This window comes from Oryza brachyantha, chromosome 1 (assembly GCF_000231095.2).
Source record: "Oryza brachyantha chromosome 1, ObraRS2, whole genome shotgun sequence".
NCBI classification, from domain to species: domain Eukaryota; kingdom Viridiplantae; phylum Streptophyta; class Magnoliopsida; order Poales; family Poaceae; genus Oryza; species Oryza brachyantha.
In genome coordinates this window covers 1,518,250-1,535,211 of record NC_023163.2, presented here as the reverse complement: position 1 = coordinate 1,535,211, position 16,962 = coordinate 1,518,250, and the positions used below count along the sequence as shown (strand labels likewise).

General features: G+C 44.8%; 3 protein-coding genes across 6 annotated transcripts; 1 reads left to right on the top strand and 2 right to left on the bottom strand.

Moving 5' to 3' along the window:
- Positions 1-384: 384 nt before the first annotated feature.
- On the top strand, positions 385-16,830 carry LOC102708095 (LEAF RUST 10 DISEASE-RESISTANCE LOCUS RECEPTOR-LIKE PROTEIN KINASE-like 1.2). 4 transcript variants are annotated; one of them, XM_040520950.1, is made up of 8 exons: positions 385-627; positions 10,489-10,697; positions 10,762-10,873; positions 10,975-11,061; positions 12,102-13,112; positions 14,561-14,593; positions 15,186-15,452; positions 15,772-16,830. In XM_040520950.1, exons 5-8 carry the CDS (start codon positions 12,350-12,352, stop codon positions 16,686-16,688), a joined length of 1,980 nt encoding a protein of 659 aa, XP_040376884.1. In that variant the 5' UTR covers positions 385-627; positions 10,489-10,697; positions 10,762-10,873; positions 10,975-11,061; positions 12,102-12,349; the 3' UTR covers positions 16,689-16,830. The 4 variants fall into 4 exon arrangements, with proteins under 4 accessions (XP_040376884.1, XP_040376893.1, XP_040376887.1 ...); XM_040520959.1 differs by having other exon boundaries at positions 10,960-11,061; XM_040520953.1 differs by lacking the exon at positions 385-627 and adding an exon at positions 6,640-6,819.
- Positions 1,474-6,374, bottom strand: LOC102708374 (LEAF RUST 10 DISEASE-RESISTANCE LOCUS RECEPTOR-LIKE PROTEIN KINASE-like 2.4). Its single transcript, XM_040525495.1, has 5 exons — positions 6,357-6,374; positions 5,451-6,159; positions 3,401-3,934; positions 2,907-2,942; positions 1,474-2,767 (listed from the first exon to the last, which is right to left on the bottom strand). The coding sequence occupies exons 1-5, from the start codon at positions 6,372-6,374 to the stop codon at positions 1,719-1,721; spliced, it is 2,346 nt and encodes a 781-aa protein (XP_040381429.1). The 3' UTR covers positions 1,474-1,718.
- LOC102708852 (LEAF RUST 10 DISEASE-RESISTANCE LOCUS RECEPTOR-LIKE PROTEIN KINASE-like 2.1) lies at positions 6,992-9,551 on the bottom strand. The gene is made up of 2 exons (XM_040520963.1): positions 8,796-9,551; positions 6,992-8,107 (listed from the first exon to the last, which is right to left on the bottom strand). The coding sequence occupies exons 1-2, from the start codon at positions 9,535-9,537 to the stop codon at positions 6,993-6,995; spliced, it is 1,857 nt and encodes a 618-aa protein (XP_040376897.1). The 5' UTR covers positions 9,538-9,551; the 3' UTR covers position 6,992.
- Positions 16,831-16,962: the final 132 nt, after the last annotated feature.

The window sequence follows — 16,962 nt, the reverse complement described above, 5'->3', positions numbered from 1 at the left end:
ACTCCGATTCCCTTGATAATTACCCCAAGTAGCTGACAGCTTCAAAAGACCATGCAAGTTTGCGCCCGGCAAGGGCGCCGTCGCTGTTCCCGGCGAGGGAGGCGGAGCCGGTGTGACGACGACGAGGCGGCGGAGAGCTGAAGCTCCGGCTGGCGGCAGCATGGTCAGCGCTGCAGAGCTGGGCAAATGGGCAGCTGGTTTCCTGGCCGTTCCGTGCAACTCAAAACACACAGATTCAGCCCACGAGAAGAGAGTGGCGCTCGTCCCCGTGACCGTGGGCTAGAGAAGCAACGCGATCTAGTTTCTTCATCGTTGGGCCCAATAAATCGACCCAGCGCGTGCGCCCCATGGCCCAAGTCTTGAGGAGCTTAACTGTCTCTCTCCTCTTCTCTCCGGGATCCCCTCCCCCAAGCCGCCGCCGCCGCCGCCGTGACTCCTCGTGCAGTCGTGCTGGCGGATCACCTCCGCAGGGAACTATGGGGAGGAGACGGCGTCCTGCCCTGACCGGTTCCGCGGGGAAACAGGAATAGCATTGGCATCAACGGAAGGCAGGGAGAGAAGTTCTGACGAAGGCGCTTGCTTGCCCAATGGCCCTGCAGATTGATCAGCACCACCATGAGGATCCCAGTAAGTCCTGCATCTTTATTACGCTATGAATGCACGGTGATCTTCTAATGTTCTCTATATATTTTAGTCTGTGTCTACTTAATCATGCTAGTTCATGCGCTTGGCTCAGGAAAATCATATTTGGCTCAGGAATACATACATATAAATTTAATCTGACACCATTAGCTGCAGAAATAAGATTTTGTTTTCATCAATAAGCACTATTGCAAATGCAACTCCATTTTCACGAACAAACGTGTATTAGTATATCATTGTGCAGAGCGAAGCCTTTTAGGTTTAGATCCAAAATGGAGACTAATAATTTGAATAAGCATATCAAGCGATATTTTTATGTCCTACTTTTTAGAACTGTAATTCAATCTGGACATCATTGAGTATTCTTAAACTCCCGATATAAGAACTTAATAACATGCCAAAATGCACCATAACTTTGGGAGTAGCTATTTTTATGGCGCCACATTGTCCAACAAAAAGTAGTCAAATCGTTTCTACACTTACATTGTAATTACACTGTAAATTTCAAAACTTACCCTGTAATTACATTGTAAGTTTCAATATTTACATTATAATTTTCTAATACACAATGCATAAAAGAATTAGGATTTAAAGCAATTTATTGTCTACTTGGAAGAGGAGATAGAAGAGAGAAGCATACTTACATATAGTTGAAAAAGCAATCACATAGTAAAAAAAAGTGATTAAAATTAATGAAAATGCGGTGCCATATTTTTAGCAAACCCATAAATGTTCTTTCCATAGCGGGACAAATAAAATAAAAAATCGGATGTGAATAAATAAAAATTAATATCACATAAAAGAATTTTGGAGTGGAAATGTACTGCCTAATATTGCGTGTAAAAAGTGAAGCAGCATTGGCCTGCGCTTATTTTTCAGAAAAATTATGTGGTTCATTGAGTTATTATTAATACTCATGCATTCCTAGTAAGCTCGGTCCACCAACAATATACTTCTTGCCTTCAGTACTCAGTTATGGAACATGTGGAATGAACAGTCCGAGCAGATATTTGGTTAGGACAAAAAAAATGATACATGGTTGGGAGAAAAAAAATGATACATGGTAGAGACATGAATCATGACAGGAACGGTTTGGGTGGCACTTCCAATTCATTGAAATTCTTCTCCAACATTTCTATGACCCTACTAATGGAAGGGCGATTCTCTGGGTTAGTTTGTATACACCACAGGCCAACTATTGTCATCAGTTTGGTGATCTCTTCCGCCTCAGTGATGAGTGCATGAGTTTGCAAATCTTCAACTAAACAATCATAAATCCTGTTGGGAAAATAAGTTTCACTGGAATGGGTGGTAGTTTGATTAACATGCCTCCTTCCTCCTACCAATTCTAGCAGTAGCATTCCATAGCTGTATACGTCTGATTTAGTGGACACAACTCCAAAACCTCTAGAAAATACTTCTGGAGCAATGAATCCAACTGTACCTCTTGCTTCAGCCATTGAGAGGGCACTATCCTTGAGGCGGCACAGTTTTGCCAATCCAAAATCTGCAACTTTCGGGCAGAAGTCTTCATCTAGAAGGATGTTATGAGGCTTGATATCAAAATGGATTATACGGGTATTACACCTGCAATGCAAATACTCCAAACCACGTGCGATGCCAATTGCTATTTGTTGCAATTTTTCCCATCCGACAACAATTTTTGATTCTTCTGAATAAATATAATTATCCAACGAACCATTGGCCATGTATTCATAAACAAGTGCTCGCTTAGATCCTTGTAAACAAAATCCAAGCAGGCTGACAATATTCACATGAGATGTCCTACCAATACTGATTACTTCGTTCAGAAACTCCTCCCCATTGCCTTTTGTTCCTGTCAAGAGCTTCACTGCTACCATGCGGCCATCTTGTAGGATACCTTTGAATACCATGCCATAGCCACCTTCTCCAAGTTTATCCTTGAAAGATTTTGTTATTTTCTTTAGATCTGAGTAGTTATACCTCTGTGGAGCGAGCGAATCATATTGTTTTAGTACTTCCTCTATTTTTGATTCATCAGCTGCATACTTCCGGATGGTGAACAAAGTGCCTTTTTCCTTTTGATGGCATGCAATCCAAACAAGACATGTAAGAATCAAGCTGGCTGTAGCAGACAGCGAAACTGGAATAAACAAAGAATGAGTAAAGTTTAAGTTAGATTCCAGCATGTCTTGTCAATTATGCATTTTGATATTTTAGTTATCTTCCTGAATTTACACTTTGCGGATGACTAAGCAAAATACTTGCAACAAAGAACATACCGATCAAAATCAACTTGAACCCCCTCCTACTCTTTCCTGCAAAATGTAATGATATATCAATGAAAACCAGCAAATTCAAAGAAGGATATGTCCAAACAAGTCTGCACAAAACAAGATGACAGTTTATGTGAAAACATAGCAACTTGAAAGTTACTGTAATTACACAGATTGAATGAAAATGATAGTTTTGCTTTCTAGATGGCGGGTGCAGCATAGCGTTTACGAGTTGGCATCCTGGCATTGGCTTGGAATGCAGCCGATGCTTTTGTGCACAACCTTCAACTGATTATAGAGTTTTGGCCACACAAATCTGAGCTCTGAGGGTTATGGTTTCTGGAACATAATCATTTGGTGAGTACTGAGGCAACCCAATCCGGTATTCCAGTTAGTCCAGTTCCATAGTGAAACGATGCCCACATTCCTTTTGTTTAAGCCACTGTATGCACTAAATGGACAAACAAATTTACCGTGCTCTTTTGATTTCCCAAACTCACCACACTTCCCAATTTGCATCCCCTCGGTGCAATTGCAGGCGAACCGGAGGCCGTCGGCGTACATGCATTGCCCTCCGCTTGCTACGCATATAGGACAATCCTCTGACACCACTGCCCACTCCAGGAGAAAGCCGCTCCTCATGCTGCCAACATAACCATCCCTACTCCCATCGGGACGTTCAAGGGTCGGCACCACCGTGAAGTTGCAGCCCGGCGGCGGCGGGGTCCCTCCCTGGATGCCGTCGACAGCGAGCCGGACAAAGGAGGTGTTATTGGCAGTGGCACAAGGTTGGCTGCGGAAGCCTGGAGGAGCCACTGGAAGCGACTGATTACACGAGAGGAAGTGAAGCTTGGCGTTGGCTTTGCTGATGATGAAACGGCGCCTGCCAGATGCCGTAAGAGATGTTGAACGACGGCCCCGGGCAGCCGGTGGCGAGCGGGGGGTTTTCGTCCACCATGCGGAAGGAGTTGTTCCCGGTGAAGATGCCATCAACCCGATACGCCCCAAACATGGAGCGGGCGAGTTATGCGCCGCTGGCGTTGCACCCGAGCTGGAAGGGCGGGGACCCGCAGAGCGGCTGGCCGGGCAGCTCCCGTATCCAGAACGGATAGGAGATGGTCAGGTTGCTGCATGACGACGCAAGCGAGCACCCAGGGCTAGCCGAGTTCGCCGAGCTGGCCGGCGCCGGCAACTTGAGGAAGGAAGCGACCAGCAGCAGGAGCGGAGGCATGCTGGATAAATGGGGAATCCCGTAGTGCAGTTGAGAAGTCAGAACAGGGAACGAAATTACGAAAAATGAACCTGTCAATGCGAAGTAGTACGAGCGAGGGGCTCCGAAGAACTTGAGCGCGGCAATTATTACGCGACGGGCCAATAATGCCCCGAAGAGTACGTCTTGAGTCTCTTGACTCGGTTCTTGAGTGCCAATGTTCCTCTCCTTCGGAAAAATGGGCAATGCGCCAATTCTCTAGTGTAAACTGCACGGTGACGCCTATAGCTTTCATCTTTTCTTTTTATAATTATGGCTATAAGTCAAATTTTAAATTTAGAGTTACTTTTAGAATTTTTCTTTATAGTTCATTTTCAATTTTTATTTTAGAACACTAAAATTACATATATAAAAGTTTTACTTATAAATTATTTTTTAATTCTTAATAAAAGTTTTTGTGGTTATGCTTCCTTCCGCCAAAAGATCTAGTTGGACAAATATGCTGTGTTGGACCTTACGGGATCTAATAGGATGAGAGCTGCAATTGTCGAATCTTCTAGCGTGCCCACGAGAGTTTACTGTTTACATCTGCACAATGGTATGGGTGGGTTCTTTTTCCCAATTAGGCCCCTTTGCTTCAAAAGAATTTCATAGAAATTTTAGAGTATTTTATTCTATAGGAATTTTTTCTACAAAATCATTTGAATCAAAAGAATGAACCCTATAAATCCTATGAAATTTCTATGAAATACATATTCTTATACAAGTTTTGAAGGAAATTTAACAAGAGGTTTGAACTTTATAGAAAAAATCCTTTGAGTCTATATCTCTTCTTAAATTCGTGTGTTTTTCCTGTGCTCCAATTAAACGGTTATTCCTATGTTTTTCTCTTTTTGCAATCCTCTGTTTTATACCTACATTCCTGTCAGATTCCTGTGTTTTTTCATTCCTGTTATTCAAAGGGACCCTTATCCATTGGTTTCTATGGTTTTTCTAAACAGTTAAATAATGATTTTTTAAAATTCTATATAAAAATTAATCATCTTTTATTTCTAAAGTATATTTTTAATTTTATAGTAATTAATTTTATTGTTTATACTATAAAATAATTATAAAAAATAGATAATTTTCTATCTTCGTCTAACATAAGAACACAGCCCAAATAAAAATGCCAAAAGTAGTATTAATTGCCTCTCGCCCTTCCCTAATACATTCCGCTCTTACATTTTTACTATGGCACTTTATAGTAATGCCAGCGCTAATATACCGCGATTTTAGTATTGGGAACGAAAGCAATTATTCAAATTGACCTCGTTAAACTCAGGAGTGAACTAACTTACCAGAGGGTGGCTGCCATGTCAAGAGGAATCCATCACTGATCAGTTGTTCGTAGCTGCTCGCGTTCGCCTCACCAGACGATGGCCCCAGCACCGGCACGAGGGTGGCGCCGCAGCCCTCCACCATGTACTGCTCATAGCTGTCTGAATCGTTGTAATGTCCTGCGACGCGAACGAGCGTGGTGCCGCCGCTGCATTTCGTCTCCAGAAGCCCACTGTCTCGCCGCGCTGCCGCCACCGCCGCCGTCTCCGCCGTGCAGTTGTAGAAGATGAGGTTCAGGTTGACGGGGCTGACCGAGAAGGGTAGCCCGACCTTGGAGGAGGTGTTGGCTGTCATGACATGGCAGCCCTTGGAGCTGGAGTTTTTGAAATCTTCGAGCTTGTGTACGTCGGCGACGAGCAGGGAGCCGTTGCCGTAGAAGATGTCGAGGACCTGGAACCGGTACTTCCGCCGGTAGTAGCCGAGGTACGGAGTGCTGTTGCTGCAGTGAACCTCGAAGCCCAGCCGGCCGCATTTCGTGTCCGTCTCCTGCTCCGGCACGAACCCAAACGGGTGTGAGATCGTCACGTTGCCGCATGTCCTCGGCGAGCATGGTCCGGCGACTTGCTCGTCAGCTGTAACAGCTACCAGGGAGAGGGATGAACACAGCAGCAGCAAGCTGGCCGTGGACATGGGGGATGCACTTGCAGCCATGCAGATGCAGGCGATGAGCTGCAGAGAACAGAGATGCATACAACACGAGGCAAAATGGTCTCCTCCTAGTCCTAGGATGTTGGGTTATTCCTTTCAGCGTCGCAGTGCCCGAAGGGCAAGTTTCTTGACCACCGAGGTTCGGTGTAACTGAGGTTTTGGTTCTCCGGCCGCGCCGACATTGTCAACAAGGACATGGTCATGCCGGTCAAGCTTACTCCCATCTCTGTCGGCATCTCGTTCTTCGCTACGCTGGATTGCACTTACAGGCCCACTACAATCCGCGTTAGGTATTTGGGCCCCACTAGGACCATGGGCCGACTCATGTCATAGGTGCTACTCTCTCTTCTCCCTCAATAGTTAAGGGAGCAAAAACCCGCCGTTCGCCGTCGATGTGACGCCGCGGCGGCGCAAGCGCTGCAGCAGGCAGGACCAACCCTGAGCGGATACCGGGTCTATCCCATCGGAGTGAGCCGCGAAGACTGGTCAAGTCAGCCGGAGTGGGGTGGCGGCGGCGATGCGGTCGTGCCATGGGAAGTTAACTGCCGTGGCCGGCGGGGCGGGGCAAGGCAGGGCCGCAGGGGGATAGGACGAGCACTGGCATCCACGCAGGCACGCGCGGAGGAGGCGCTGATGGAAGCGCTTGTTCCCCAATGGCCCTTCAGATTATGCCCACTGCCAGTAAGTTCTGCATTTTTTCAAATCATGAACTCTGTATAAAGTAATTGCATCGGTAGATCTTCAAATAGAATATATACGATGATGCTAAAAATGGTAGTTCTGAAAATAGTTACAAGTGATCAGCTACAAAATGATAAGTATATAAATACAGTAGCATAATGCATATCAACATATCACGATGATGTATACGTTGTAAATTTGTCTGATTTACAAGATGACACATTGGTTGAGTGAATCGGAGAGCAGAGGAATGGTCTGGGCGGCATTTCCAGTTCACTGATGCTCCTCTCCAGCATCTCTATGACTCTGCTCATCGAAGGTCGAGTTTCAGGTGTCATTTGTATGCACCACAATCCAACTATAGTCATCTTTCTTGCAACCTCTTCGGTTCCAATTGCTACTTTACAACGTTGCATCTCACTCGCCAGACGATCATAAACCCATTGTGGGAAAAACGTTTCAGTTAAATTATCTGCAATTCCTTTTAGATTCTTCATTCCTTTGATCATTTCCAAGAGCATCATCCCGTAGCTATAAACGTCTGATTTGGTTGACACGACTCCAAATCCTCTAGAGAATACTTCTGGAGCAATGAAACCAATGGTTCCTCTCGCTTCCGCCATTGAAAGGATGCTCTCGTTGACGTGGCATAGCTTGGCCAAACCAAAATCTGCAATTTTCGGACAAAACTCATGATCTAGGAGGATGTTGCGAGGCTTAATATCGAAATGGATGATGCGGGTGTTGCAGCCTTGGTGTAGATACTCCAATCCTCGTGCGATGCCAATTGCAATTTTTAGCAGCATCTCCCATCCTTTGGCTAGTCTTGAACTCTCTGAATAAATGTACTTGTCCAAAGAACCATTAGACATGTACTCATAGACAAGCGCTCGCTTCGATCCCTCTAAGCAAAAACCAAGTAGACTGACAATGTTAACATGAGATGTCCGACTGATGCTCATAACTTCGTTTAGGAAATCCTCTCCATTGCCTTTCGATGCTGTCAAGAGCTTCACTGCAACTATTCTGCCATCTTGTAGTCTTCCCTTAAATACTACGCCATAACCACCTTCCCCTAAATTATCTTCGAATGATTTAGTTATTTTCTTCAGCTCAGAGTATTTATACTTTTTCAGAGCAAGAGATTCGCATTTTCTCAACATTTCTTCTTCACTTGATGTATTGCCAGAGTAAATTCCGCAGATTGCCGATCTGAATTTTTGCCTCTTACGGTACATCAGCCAAGCAAGAGAAGCAAAAGTAAAGCTAGCCACAGCAGACAGAGATACTGAAGGTAAAGAAAAGTTACAGGTTAGAAACTGACAGTTCAGTTTTAGTGTTTAGTGCATGCTGTTCTACAACTTCAAACAAAAACGAAGCAGAGTGTTTACCTATCAATGCCAACTTGCCCCTGTTCTTACCATCTGCATGAAAAGAAGATTATGAGACACACTCACAAAGGGCACGTAGCCTAGTGGTTACAGTGACCTGAGTATCACTCAAGGTTCTAGGTTCAAATCTTCATATGAGCATGAATTTCTATCTAAATAGTTATCAAAAATTTTAAAGAAAATTGTGAAGATAGATTAATACACAAACATGACTGTGAGTATACATATATTATTCAGAGTTTAATTTGTTATGTATTGTAGAAGTCATGTTTAAACTTACATGTTTATGTAGTGATATATCTTATATTAATCTATCTTTACAAATATTTTGAATTTTTTTGATAGACTACTTAGATAACATGCATTAGATGAGGGAACATCCCCTCAAGAGTTTATAATACTTTCCCCAAAAAATCTGACCCATTGATTGTTTGTGAGTCAAGTTCCCATTAAAAAGGCTGGATACACCAGGTTGGGTTGGATATAGAGTCTAGGTAAAAACATTACCCTTCTCTGATTTTTCTTTTAAAAAAACAAGAATCTGAAGTTGTACAGCTTCAGGAGCTTGTTTAATGTTTAGCTCACCACAAGTTGACGGCTTCATGCCGCCATTCGAGCACAGGCACGCGAACGCCGCCGTGCTGGCATCGTACCGGCAGCGGCCGCCGCTTGCTGTGCAGGCGTTGCAGTCACCGACGTTCTCCCACTCCAATAGAAACCCGCCCGCTATAAGCCGTCTGTAGTTCGCCGCCGTCCTGTCGGCGGCGTTGCCGGAGCCGAGCACCAGGAACACCGAGACCTCGCAGCCCCCGTTGTTCGCCGGTGCCTGCCCCGTGCCATAGCTTCCCCCAAGATACGCGTACATGCCGCTGCTGTTCGCTCTGCAGTTGATCACCGGCACAGAGCTCGCCGGCGGCAGCCTCTCTTTGCAGCTGGACAGCACATAGAGCTCCCGGTTGCTGGGGCTAATTCTGAACCGGTCAGTGATCGCGAAGGCGGAGGACACGTTGAACATGACAGTGCACGCGGCGTCGGCGGCGAGGAGGGCGTGCACGGCCACGAGGGAGCGGCGGCCATAGTCGAAGCCGAGGACCTTGATGTAGGAGTTGCGTAGGAAGGGACCCAATTCTGTGTTGTTGCACGTGAGCCGGAACGCTGGCGGGCCACAGGAGGACTGATCCCGGTCACCCAGCCAAAACGGGTAGGTGATGGTCAGGTTCCCGCACGTCGCCGGCGGGCAGCTTGCGTCCACGGTGGCGCCATTGGTGATGCTCGGTAGTAGCTGCAAGGAGGCAAAGATCGTGAACAGTAGCAGCTCGGAATGCATTGCAAAATTTTGGATTTTTTCTTTCCTTCTGTGCAATTGATGCTTCTCGTAAAAATCTGAGACATGAATGTGAGGTAGTCCTGTTTGAAAGGTAAGGTTAGAAAATCTGTGAAACCTTGATGCAGTTTTGAGTTTGGACTTGTCTGCCGCGTGCGTGTTGATTCTATCATTTGGCGACAAATACATCGTTAACATGTTCTTTTCTAACAAGGAATACCTGAGCAAGGTTTTCATACAGTCAGACGTCATCTGAGACTGTTCTTTCGTACAAACATATACCACTATTAACACATTTCCGGAATCAACTTGGAACGTCCCTTACACGAACTATAATTGTGCTTGCAGCTTGCTAACATTTGATGCCTAATTTTGTCCAATATATGTCAAGGATTTCTCATGAATCTGTCATATAATGATCCATGCTTGACTAGTTATTTCTCCATAATCTCAATTTCGAATTTGTTTCCTATTCGCTTCCAAGTTGTCTAAGACCTTCATGTATACTCCATGTAAGCCGCACTAAGAATTGTTGGGGGCGTTCGTGTTCTTGCAAGGGTTTTGCTCATTAGGATGTGCATATCTTGTTCTTGAAAATTCATTGTTGTCAACCTGTCGTTTTCTAACAATTCAAGCCTGTTCTAGATGTGATTTGACAGGCAAGAGTCTATCAAGTTCAAGATAAACCCCTCTCTATCCTACTAGCATATTGTATTTCCACCTTTCATCAATAGAAGTCTTTTAGCTGAACCGGTTGGCGACCAACTCAAATACTTTGAGCTTCATGGCACTATAGTTCTGTGCATTCTGTAACAACCTGTCTATTATTTCATACTAACAGTTTAGCTGTCCTATTGCTGCATAGTTTTTGTCCCAGTTGCTTGGCAAATATTTTTGTTTACTTGATACAATCTACTTCTAACTAGCAAGTGTGCTCCCTTTTTGCTTATGCAGGCCTTCTTACGTGTCACTCTCCTGTAAGAGCTTAATAAGAAAATAGAGGACGTATATGTACGTATTTATTACTAGACTGCCTAACCGGTCAACGACTGTACCTTTCATGAAAGAAAGCCAGAGCTGAAACAGAAAGGTGACCTCATATGCAAGTTACTACTACTTCCTAAATGCCAGTTTTCTCTATAACGAAGCACGATTTTCCACAGGTAAACAAAGTTGAACAGTATTATATTATTTCCATGTAGCAGTTAGGATAATGCACGCTTGCAGAGACCACGGCGAAGAGATTTTTCGCTGGAGCCCATGCGTATGGATGGACAAGGACTTGATGCCATGGCGCCGTCCTGCTACGGAAGATGTGATGGGGACTGCGTCCGCCAACGTAAGCTTCGCGTACATAGTTTTCAGCATCTGCGCCCTTTTTCAGTTTCAGATATTGCCAGTTGGTCTTTCAAAAAAAAGATATAGCCATTTTGTGTGCAGACAGAAGTTTCCAGGCATGATTCTTTTCGGCCGATTCCCAGCTAACTACGGTGGCTCCCGTCCAGATTCCATCTCCAGGATGGTTCGGTGAGGAGAACTTATCTTGCCCTGTGGGCATCTTGGTTTCTTGCAATGATTAAGGGTTACTTAGATGGGGCTAAACTTTTTAGTACCATGTCACATCGGATATTTAGACACTAATTTAAAGTATTAAATATAGACTAATAAAAAAACTAATTTCATAAATAAATGGTAATCCGCGAGACAAATTTTTAAGCCTAATTAATCCATAATTAGAGCATGTTTACCGTAGCATCACATAAGCTAATCATGGATTAATTAGGCTCAATAGATTTGTCTCGTGAATTAGTCCAAAATTATGGATGTGTTTTATTAATAGTCTACGTTTACTATTTATAATAATAAGTATCAAGCATTCGATGGGACACGTTTAGCTCCTTGTCCTAAACACCCCTTAGTTTGAAACTAGTACGTTTCCTTTAGCAGAAGGAGATGATAAGAAACTTTAAACTAAAAAAAATTTGTGGTATCAGCAAAGAACTTCCATCAATCATATTCAAGTGCTCATTCAAAAGTTTTCACATATACAGCCTGTGTGTTGAATGCTGAAATGGAAACGAGAAGGCTAAGGTGGTATTTAGATTGAGAAATTTTTTGGAAGATCTGTCACGTCAAATGTTTGACCGGATGTCGGAAGGGGTTTTTGGACACGAATGAAAAAACGAATTTCACGGCTAGGCTAGAAACCGTGAGACGAATCTTTTGAGCCTAATTAATCCGTCATTAGCACATGTTGGTTACTGTAGTACTTATTAGGCTCAAAAGATTCGTCTCAAGATTTCTTCCATAACTGTACAATTAATTTTTTTGGTTCATCTGTATTTAATGTTTTATTTAGATGTCTAAAAATTCGATGTGATGTTTTTTTAAAAAAAAATTGGGAACTAAACAAGGCCTAAGAAGTGATACCGTGGAAGTTGCGTCAGAGACAATCTTTTGGAGATTGGATTGCCTGAGGGCTGAGGCTAGGATTTGTGGAGCCATGTTCTAAGGGTCGGTCAATGATAATATGGTCCATTAACTTCTCCCGTTCCCTATCGTTTCAGGCAAACTTAGCACAGAGGATGAGGAAGAGAGCGTAGGCGCGAACAGAAACCGGGAGCGAATTCACGGTCAAAGTATTGCGGCCGTGTGACCGAAGCAGCGGGCACCGGTGGTTCGCTCTCTCTCTCTCCCGATCTCTTCATCTCTCCAAAAGTCCAAACCCCGCACGGATGCAAACAAGAAACGGCGCGCACCAGCCTCCCTAGCCTCGTTGTCTCGTTGATATCATCTTCCTCCTTGCGGCGATGCGATGATGCACCCTGCCGTGCTGCTGCTCCCGCTCGCCACCTTGCTACATGCCGCAACAGCCACCGGCGGTGGCAACGAGACCAGCGGCAACGCAAGCTGCGTGCCGGCAAGATGCGGGAACCTGACCATCAGGTACCCCTTCTCGCTCACCGGCGTCCAGCCGCTGTACTGCGGCTACCCGGTGTTGGACCTCACCTGCGACAATGGAACCGCCTTCCTCAAGAAGACGTTCAGGGATCACCTCTACCGCGTCGACAACATATTCTACAAGAATAGCTCGCTGGTGGCGGCCATAGAGACGACCTTCGCCGGCGACAGCGCCTGCTCCGTCCCGGATTTCAACGTGACATCCAGCCTCAGTCCCTACCCGTTCATCATCGGCAGCACCAGCAAGTACCTCAACTTCATCTACAACTGCTCAGTTTTTGAAGGCGTTCGAAACCAACAGCCATGTGGAAACCACACGATGGGAGTTTATATCTCCGATCAGTGGAACAGCACACCACCGTCAGGAGTTCCAGGGAACTGCAGCTCTGTGAGCGTGCCGGTGCGTGGGTACCATCATGCTGGAATGGAGCCGGTGAAGCTGCAGTACGAGCAATTGATCCGCGACGGGTTCGTCTTGGAGTGGATGAATCCGTTAATAGGAGATCAAGAGTGCGAGTCGTGCAGACAGATGGGCGGGGAGTGCAGGTTCCCACAGCTTACGTTCCAGTGCATCTGCCCCAACGGCTTGCCCTGTTCCAATTCAACAAGTCGTCCAGGTATGGAGCGTTTGCTACCTTTGCATTGGCGTGAGAATGAATGCACTCCGCATATTACACACATTGAAGTTCATGTTCCTACTCATCTCTTTACTTTGGCAGTTCTTGAAATTATTTATTTATGTATTTATTTTGCCTCGTGTTTTGTTTTTGTGTTGTAAACCGAGGGTAAGAACTCAATACGAGTTTAGGAATCTTCAACCCTTCAATTTTTCTTAGCCATTAGTACTTATTTCTGAGAGAATAGTGTGTTCGTTTTCATAAAGACTAGGGGCAATAGAAAATCAAAGGCTGCTAACAATAAGACGCCGCCTCTGGTCTGAATGGCCATCCCCTTGACTATAGCACCACAATGCAGACTTCCACCATTTGAAATGGTCAATTCGTGTATTTGAATTTGCTTTAGCTTCCTTTCATTTTGTTTTTGAAGGAAACTTCCCTTGAATTTCTTTGGTCTTATCTCTGATGGCAAATTTTCCCTTCCTTCCATTCATTCATTCGTGGCACCAACTGCACTGTACCAAACAAACATTAGCAATGGGATCGACAAAAAAGCAGAGGGTAGCAGTTAAGTCGCTCCATCAAGTTGTTCAGTCAGCTGTGAGCATATCGTTTTCATATATGACTGTTCAACCTTGTGTCAAGTAATAACTTAGTTCATCCATTTGCGCGATGTGTCATGTCATGCATTCCACACCAAATTGTAGTATATGCATCTATAAGAGTTCAATCTGTAGGTTAATGATGCCTTTGATATTAGGGAATAGAGTAAATTAATCAGCTGAAAGGGGCCGGCACATGAACTTAGACCCAGTAACAAATGAAATCCAGGGGAAGAATGAAAAGGACCATGACGACCTAGAAGTCTTCTTTCTATTTTAATAAGGAAAACGATGTGTGTGTTAGTTCTGTAGCGTTCATGCTATTGTTAGTGTAAAGCTTTATGTTTTCATTTGTTCGGTTAATGAATGTACCGAACCAACAAACTCTAATCTAGACCGCCACAAAAGGAAAATATGTACATAAACTCGTATAGAAATTATTAAAAAAACTGAATGTCACAATAAACCTATACTAAATTAGCATTACAAATAGTACAAGGCTACAAGCTATACGTTATGCATGTATGAATGGATGATTGATAATTAGAAAATTTTAGTGAGCCAATAAATAGCAAAACAATTTTTAGTTAGTGATAGTATACATTATCTGTTGCCAATTTGTCTTTTTCTTGTCTCGGTCAAATTTTAGCACCCATTTGGTTCGATGTCCGTTACTAAAATTTGCTAGGGTAGGGTTGGAAATGTAGGTTTAGAATGAAGCCCAAAAAGGCCCAATAAGGAACAAATTTGTGGGTACAATATTTGTTAGGACATCAGACCAAGCTAGCTAGCCTTCAGTTTTTCCCTCGTGATTTAGCTAATTCTCCTCCTCTGCCCTCATTGCAGGCAAGCTTAATAATGGAATCAAGATTGCTGCAGGTAATGCTGAATTCAGTTTACATTTACTAGGATAAACTGCTCCCTCTAGTTCCATACTATTATATCATTTTGAATATGGATGGATGTGTACTTCCAATTGGATGTAGAGGCTGGGTTCATCCCATTTTCTAAAAAAAAATATCATTTTGAATAAGATTATAGTTAAACTTTTTAAATTTTGGCTATTAATAAATTTTAAAATATTTAGTTTGAAAAATCTAGGACAACATATATAGATGAGTCATAAAGAATATTTTAATAAAAATAAATATTTGATTACTTTATATATATGTATATTAATTAAAGATCACAATCAAACATATATTTAGAAGACCAGGTTTGCTATCTGTCAATCGCTTGAAAATTTTCCTTGGTTACAAAACGATTTCAATCCAACGTCTCACAAAATTGATTGATGAATTTAGGTTTTTTTCAAGCGATTGACTAATAGGTGACCCCTTAGAAGACCATGTCGTTGTTCAAAATGACTAAAATTATCAAACTGGAGGGAGTAGTAGAGCATGGTTATGTACCTGGAATATATGACACATCGCCTGATTCATTCTTCGGATTGAACCACTGTGACAACCAGGAACGGCAGCGGCTGTTGTATGCATCATCCTACTGGGCAGTGGCTCCATTCTGATCAACACCCATATGAAGAGGAAACGATCTGCGTCCTTGGAAGGTCTCATCCGTGGTGGGAGTGGGGTGCCATTGGCATCACTCAGGAAAGAGTTGAGCCTCGCTGGATTGCCGTCTACCCACATCTTCACCTATGAGGAGCTCGACGAGGCTACCGACGGCTTTAGCGACGACCGGGAGCTCGGCGTCGGTGGCTTCGGGACAGTGTACAAAGGTACAAGGATCATACAAAGCTAGTGCCATAATGTTCATCATGTCGAATTTTATCAGTTTAGGGGTGATTGTTTTGCTTTTTCATAAAAAAGGCCAAATGACATATTTGCAAACGGAAAATAATCTGTGAATAAAACTTTTATATATGTATTCCTAATGATCTAAAAGCTAACGTGGGAAAAGAAACTTCAGTGAAACCTTAAAATTAATTTTAAATTTAAGGTTGAAAAAAGTAAATTCTGGTATATAATAAATATAAGCAGAATTGAAAAAACTGGATGTCGAGTCCAGAGTAAAAGATTGCTTGGTCTCCTTGTCAGGGACGCTCCGGGATGGGAGCACGGTGGCGGTGAAGCGGCTGTACAAGAACAGCTACAAGAGCGTGGAGCAATTCCAGAACGAGGTGGGCATCCTGTCGCGGCTGCGCCACCCCAACCTCGTCGCGCTCTACGGCTGCACGTCCCCGACCAACAGCCGCGACCTGCTACTCGTCTACGAGTTCGTCCCCAACGGCACGCTCGCCGACCACCTGCACGGCGCCGGCGTGGCGGCGCGGCAGGCCCTCGACTGGCCGACACGCCTCGGCATCGCCGTCGAGACGGCCAGCGCGCTGGAGTACCTCCACACGGTGGAGCCGCAGGTGGTGCACCGCGACGTGAAGACGAACAACATCCTCCTCGACGAACGGTTCCACGTGAAGGTGGCCGACTTCGGGCTGTCCCGGCTATTCCCGGCGGACGCCACGCACGTCTCCACGGCGCCGCAGGGCACGCCGGGGTACCTCGACCCCATGTACCACCAGTGCTACCAGCTGACGGACAAGAGCGACGTGTACAGCTTCGGCGTGGTGCTCGTCGAGCTCATCTCCTCCAAGCCGGCGGTGGACATGAACCGTCGCGGCGGCGACGTGAACCTGGCAAGCATGGCCGTGCACATGATCCAGAGCTACGAGATGGAGCAGCTAGTGGACCCGCAGCTCGGGTACGTGTCGGACGGCGAGACGAGGAGGACGGTCGATCTCGTCGCCGAGGTGGCGTTCCGGTGCTTGCAGCCGGAGCAGGACGTGAGGCCGCCGATCGGTGAGGTGTTGGGAGCGCTGAGAGAAGCTCAGCGGATGGACAAGGCAGACTACGTCAAGGACGACGCCGGCTTGGCCAAGAAGAGCAGAGACGGCTCGCCGGACTGCGTCATGTTTCAGTGGATCAGCCCATCCACCACTTCCAATAACAGCAGCTAGTAGTTGATACTGGCTACTGACTGCAGACCATGTAAATATTCAGAGTTGTCAGCGACAGGTTTGTGTGTTTTTGCCACCTTCTGTAGCTGAGCTAAGTTGTTGGCCAGTGTCACATCCAGAGCAGCAGCAGTTTGATCGGTTAGAGAATTTGCCTACATATTCAGCCACAAAACAACGTTTCAAATTACTGTGACAAAACTACTCTTCCGGTGCACGTCACTGGAACATGTTGTTACAAATTCTGTAATTTGTAACAACCTTCACGGTTCACACA